Source organism: Eptesicus fuscus, chromosome 21, assembly GCF_027574615.1.
Source record: "Eptesicus fuscus isolate TK198812 chromosome 21, DD_ASM_mEF_20220401, whole genome shotgun sequence".
In the NCBI taxonomy this organism is placed as follows: Eukaryota; Metazoa; Chordata; class Mammalia; order Chiroptera; family Vespertilionidae; genus Eptesicus; species Eptesicus fuscus.
The window spans coordinates 42772075-42777448 of NC_072493.1; the positions used below are offsets into that span (position 1 = coordinate 42772075).

Sequence of the window (5374 nt, forward strand, 5' to 3'; positions counted from 1 at the left end):
CCAACTAGATGCCCAAGACCCCGGCGTCGACATAGGAGGACGCGAGAAGCGGCCCTTCCCAGCCCTGGGAATAGAACTCCCAGAAGGCCCCCGGTCTCTCTCCGGAGCGCCGCGGCCGACCCCATAGCATTATGGGGAATGTAGTTCAGGAATTAAACTCAGCGCTCACTTCCTCCTCCACCTTCTCTTCCAGCCTCTGGGGCTGAATACCAAGGTCCCGGAGGAAAGTGAGGTCTGGGGGCCAATATTGAGAGGTGAGAATGGAACTGGGGCTCAGAGACCACAAGTCTGACAACAAGAGGCTGCCAGATCTGAGCAGGGAGGATACCCTATGACATGAGCCATGAGAGTCCCTGGAAGGTCAGCACTTTTCCTCCTAACACACACACACACACACACACACACACACACACACACACGACTCCAAAAAAATTACAGAGGCAGGGTTTGGTGATGTGGACTTTTAATTCATACCTCCATCTCCCACCTATGGCAGCTGAGTAGGGAATAGTCTCCCCCCTCCCGTAGCCCCCCCTCCCCCTGCTCCAAATAAACTCCATGAGAAGACTAGAAACAAGTCTGTAATAAAAGTATCTTCCTTCATCCCCTTCAAAAAGCACCAAGGGGCTCCTGAAATCTGAGTCAGGAATCCGGTCCTCCTTGGCCAGGTCCTAGCCAAGGGCACTCCTGCTTGGGTATGAGGCTAGTTCAGGGTCTGCACACCCTTGGGTCTTTCTGTCCCTCACTTGCCCAAGGCCAGAGTCAGAGAATTTAGGGGCAGACAGACAGTGGTTGGCGAGGGGGACAATACCAGCGGCTTTCTGCCAGCCCAGAGGGCACATTTATTCCATCCCATCTCCCCCAGCAGCTCAGCTGCCGAGGAAGGACCACCCTTAACGGGGAGAGTGCCTGTCTGTCATGGGCAGTGCCTGTCTGTCAGTTAAAAGTCTCATTGCATTTCTGGAAAGTCTTGCAGCCAGAAGTCCCAGCATTTCAGCAGCCACCCCCTTCCTCCACCTCCCACCTTTTAGCCCATCTGCTGGGGGGAGGGGGAGTGTCTTTGTGGTTTTCCTCACAGGGGCTGAGAGTTGACTAGGGTTTCACTCTCCTCACAAACTGCCCCAGCTACACACAGTTTGTCTCCCATCCATCTTCCTGGCTGTGGTGAGGTGTTGAGCTTCTGATTGTACCTTTATTCAACTCTTCATCAAAGTGATCCAGAATTCCAGGACCCCCCCCCCCCCCACTCCACCCCGTCCCTCTGCAGGGTTCGTCACGGGCCTTAGAGCGGGCCCTCTCTAGAGCAAATGACCCATCTGGAACCACTCCAGAAACACAAGGGGCGTTGGCGACTGCTTGCTCTAGAACACCCATGAGTTCCTGCAGTCCTGAGGGTCCAGGAGAAGAAAAACACCTCTTCTAGAAAAGACCTGAGCATTAGCACTAGAGAGGGTAGTTCCCGGCTGCTGGGGGCAGCCATCCCGGCTGCTGGGGGCAGCCATCCCGGCTGCTGGGGGCAGCCATCCATATGTGGATAAGGGCTGGCAACGACAGGCGGCCACTGTGCCCTGCAGGCAGACGGCCATGAGCCTCCCCAGACATGGCCAGTCAGGAAAATAGTTCCCGCTGGTTCTAGAATGTCCGGGCAGTTGTTGGGAGCCTCTCTTTCTCTGAAAGTCAAGCCAACTAGAATCTCTCTCTCGGAACGGGGCCCACCTGCTGCGGGACACCCACCAGCTCCTCCAGAAGCAGCTAGGCCCCTGGAGACGCCTCGTGCAGGCCCCGATGGATCAGGCGATTCCCCAAGGCAACTACTGGAGTGGAGACAAGTCTGCATTGATGCCCACCCACTCGGGCAGGAAGGCGGCCTCCGGCCTGAAGATCTTGAGGAAGGGCGAGTCGGGCAGGGTGAAGTTGGCCAGGTAGACGGTGTCCCCGCCGGCCAGGTAGGCGGCCCAGAAGCCGAAGGTGCCGATGGTCATGACCGTGTGGTTGCACTGCGTGAGCAGCGCGAAGTCCTTGGCCGGGGAGCCCTCCACGCCGTCGCCCGCGAACACCACGTCCCCCCGGGACGCGTCCACGTTCTCCCGGCACCAGGCCATGCCGTTGCTGGTGACCACGAAGACGGGGGCTTCGTGCCGGGCCCGGAACCAGTCCATGGCCGCCCGCAGGTAGGCGCGGTCGGCCACCACGCCCTTCCAGCGCTGGGGCATGATCTCCACGTAGTCCCCGCGGCGCACGTGGACGCCCACGAAGGTGCGCGGGAGGCCGCCGGTGCCCGGCAGGCGGAGCTGCGCCAGGAACCCTTGGGCCCCGGCCCGGAGGTGGTCGTGCAGGGCGAACTCCCGGCGGATCTGCTCCCGGAGGTGGTGGAAGAAGGTCCAGGAGCAGGGGAAGCCGGAGAGCTTGAGCAGCGGCTGCTGCAAGCGGGCGTACTCCTCCGACATCCAGTCGTGCAGCTCCAGGCCCTGCCAGGGCGTGAGGCCGTCCGCCTCGGGCGCCAGCACGGGCAGGGTGATGCGGAACACGGGGGCCAGGGCGGCGTGCATGGCCGGCAGGATGAAGGCCTGGCGGCCGTTGAGCCGGGCCAGGGCCAGCAGGGTGGCGTACTGCCCCATCTGATTGCCAAGCCGGCCAGCTGGGGCGATCGTCCAGGCTCCCGAGGGGGGGGCAGGGAGCTGGGGGCAGGAAGAGGAGGTGTTGAGGGCCATCCCAGCGCCTGCCGGGCAGAAGATGGCAACGGGGGCCGCCACCAGGGGTCGGTCTGCACACAGGAATGACAGGCCCAGGTCGCCACGGAAGAGGCCGTGGTAGAGGTGGAGGAAGGAGATTCCCGCAAGAACACACGTGAGCAGGAAAGTCAGGCAGAGGTGATGCCGGCCGAGGGTCCACATGGCTGCGGGGAGAAGAGGCGAGTGAGCAGGAGCCCAGAGCCCGCGGAAGACTCGGGGAGGCGCGGCCCCAAGGAATGAGGGGCCTGAGGCTTTGCGCTCCGGGCCTGAGGGCGGAGAAGCTGGAGGTTCGGGATTTGGGGGTGGGAGGGTGATTTCCAAGATAGCAGCCGTCCAGGGCCCAGCACCTGGTCCCCACATCCTGCAGCCGCCTGCCCCTGCCTGTCAGGCCCACATGCAAATCCCACGGTTTGACTGGGTTCCAGCGCCTCTCTCAGGTGAACCCGTGTGTGAGCGACCGAGTCCATAGAGGCCACAGGAAGAGACACGCCAAGCAGAGCTGAGGGCTGGAGGCCCAGGGCTGAGAAGGGATCTTGACCACCCCGCGCCCCCCACGCCCCTCGCCTCCAGGAGCAGGAACTGGGGTTGTGGGTGCAGGAGGCTCCTCAGGTCATGGGGGGTTAGAGGCTGAGATTGAACTCCTGGGCTTGGGGTGTCTGCACTCCTCACTAACCTGAGCTCCGGGCAGGTGGCTGGCTGATCCGCTGCTGGCTCAGTGTGGGCTGAGCGCTGTCCCCAGAAGTAGTCTCTATCGTGCCGCCCAGAACCGCAGGCTCCAGGTTGCCAGGACCCGCAGCCCTTCCCTCCAGCCTCCTCCCCACACTGGCCGCAGCAGCGCCGGGAGCGAGGAGAGCGGGCGCGGTCCCTGGTTCCCGGCCTCTACCTCTCCCAGCCCGGCCCAAGCTGCCAGGTGGAGCCCCGCCCCTTCCCCCGCGCCCCCAGCCAGGCTGGTAGTCCTCCCGCCCTGCCCTCCGGGCACCCCCCACCCCACCCCCCCCCCCTCCCGGGCTTTGGACAGGAGGAGGGCAACGTCCCGGGCAGCCTACCCGGCCACCTGGGAACCGCATCCTCTGCGGGACTTGCAGGAGGTGCCATGCGGGACCTGGGCGATCCGGTCCGTCAACCTCTTCGTCTTCCCCTCGGGTCCTAGGCTCCCGAGTGTCTGGATGTGCCCAGCCGGGCCTTGCCCAGCCGCGTGGGGTGGGGCCCCCCCGACTCAGAGCCGGCGGGGAGGGCAGTTCTGGCAGCCTGAGTCCTCCCGAGGGAAAGAAGAACCTGTTTGCCAGGTGGGAAGCCGCCTCCAGCTTGCAGGCTGGGTCCGGCCTGAGGGTGTCCCTGCTCCACCAGGGGCGGCCGATCCCCTCCCCAACCCCACATCCCACAGTCACGCCCTCAGCCCCTCCTTTGGGGAGATGGAGGGTCTGTGCGGAACTGCAGCTTTCTGGGCTGGCAGGTCCTGGGGCGCCCCTCCCAAGCGTGGGGCATGGGAAATGCCAGCCTCTTTCTTACCTGTCACAGCGCCCGGAGCCCGGAGCCCAGGGCCCAGGGCCTGGCTGGCCCCCGCAGGAAAGGAGTTGCCATTGCTGAAGGGGCCTGCTCACCTCACCCAGGGCCCCAGCAGTCTGAACCAAGAACTCGGGATTTGACAGTTGATCATCATCCCCCAGACCAGGGCCGCCAGCACCTGCCTCCTTCAGAACCGGGGGTCCAATCTCTTCACCCGTAGGTTTCACGAAATTGCCCATCTCTCATTCCTCTTGGGCTCTTGGGTCTAACTTCCTGCTCCGGAGCCTGGCTCACCTGCCACCTCGGCGTTAGCGACCCCACCTCCACCCAGCTGTGCTGGGGGCACCTTGTCTAGACGGAGGGAGGAGGCCCGGGCGTTTGGGTACCAGCTGCTGGGCAGGGCAGGTGAGGCTGCTGGGAGGTTGGCTCCAAGCAGGTGAGAGGTTCCTGGTCCAGGACAGCGGTGTCTCCGGGAGGACACTGGTCACGTGGCACTTGTTCATTCCTGATGCCCGAAGGCCCTCCGTGTCTGACTGCCAAAGCCTAGATGGCCAGGTGCAATCAGACAGCTGCAGCAGTCACTGCGGAGGCAGGCAGTTTACAGACCCCCAGCCCTCCTCCCTCAGACCCAGGCCCCAGCCCCTCCTCCCTCAGACCCAGGGGTCCAGGCCCCAAGCCCCTCCTCCCTCAGACCCAGGCCCCCAGCCCCTCCTCCCTCAGACCCAGGCCCCCAGCCCCTCCTCCCTCAGACCCAGGCCCCAGCCCCTCCTCCCTCAGACCCAGGCCCCAGCCCCTCCTCCCTCAGACCCAGGCTCCCAGCCCCTTCTCCCTCAGACCCAGGCCCCCAGCCCCTCCTCCCTCAGACCCAGGCCCCAGCCCCTCCTCCCTCAGACCCAGGCCCCCAGCCCCTCCTCCCTCAGACCCAGGCCCCAGCCCCTCCTCCCTCAGACCCAGGCTCCCAGCCCCTCCTCCCTCAGACCCAGGCCCCAGCCCCTCCTCCCTCAGACCCAGGCTCCCAGCCCCTTCTCCCTCAGACCCAGGCCCCCAGCCCCTCCTTCCTCAGACCCAGGGATCCAGGCCCCCAGCCCCTCCTCCCTCAGACCCAGGGGTCCAGGCCCCCAGCCCCTCCTCCCTCA

General features: G+C 64.5%; 1 protein-coding gene across 2 annotated transcripts; it reads right to left on the reverse strand.

Annotated features, from left to right (window-relative positions):
• Nucleotides 1-1811: 1811 nt before the first annotated feature.
• FUT1 (fucosyltransferase 1 (H blood group)) lies at nucleotides 1812-3460 on the reverse strand. 2 transcript variants are annotated; one of them, XM_054710653.1, is made up of 2 exons: nucleotides 3406-3460; nucleotides 1812-2896 (listed from the first exon to the last, which is right to left on the reverse strand). In XM_054710653.1, exon 2 carries the CDS (start codon nucleotides 2892-2894, stop codon nucleotides 1812-1814), a length of 1083 nt encoding a protein of 360 aa, XP_054566628.1. In that variant the 5' UTR covers nucleotides 2895-2896; nucleotides 3406-3460. The 2 variants fall into 2 exon arrangements, with proteins under 2 accessions (XP_054566628.1, XP_054566629.1); XM_054710654.1 differs by lacking the exon at nucleotides 3406-3460 and adding an exon at nucleotides 3080-3092.
• Between the last annotated feature and the right edge of the window lie 1914 nt (nucleotides 3461-5374).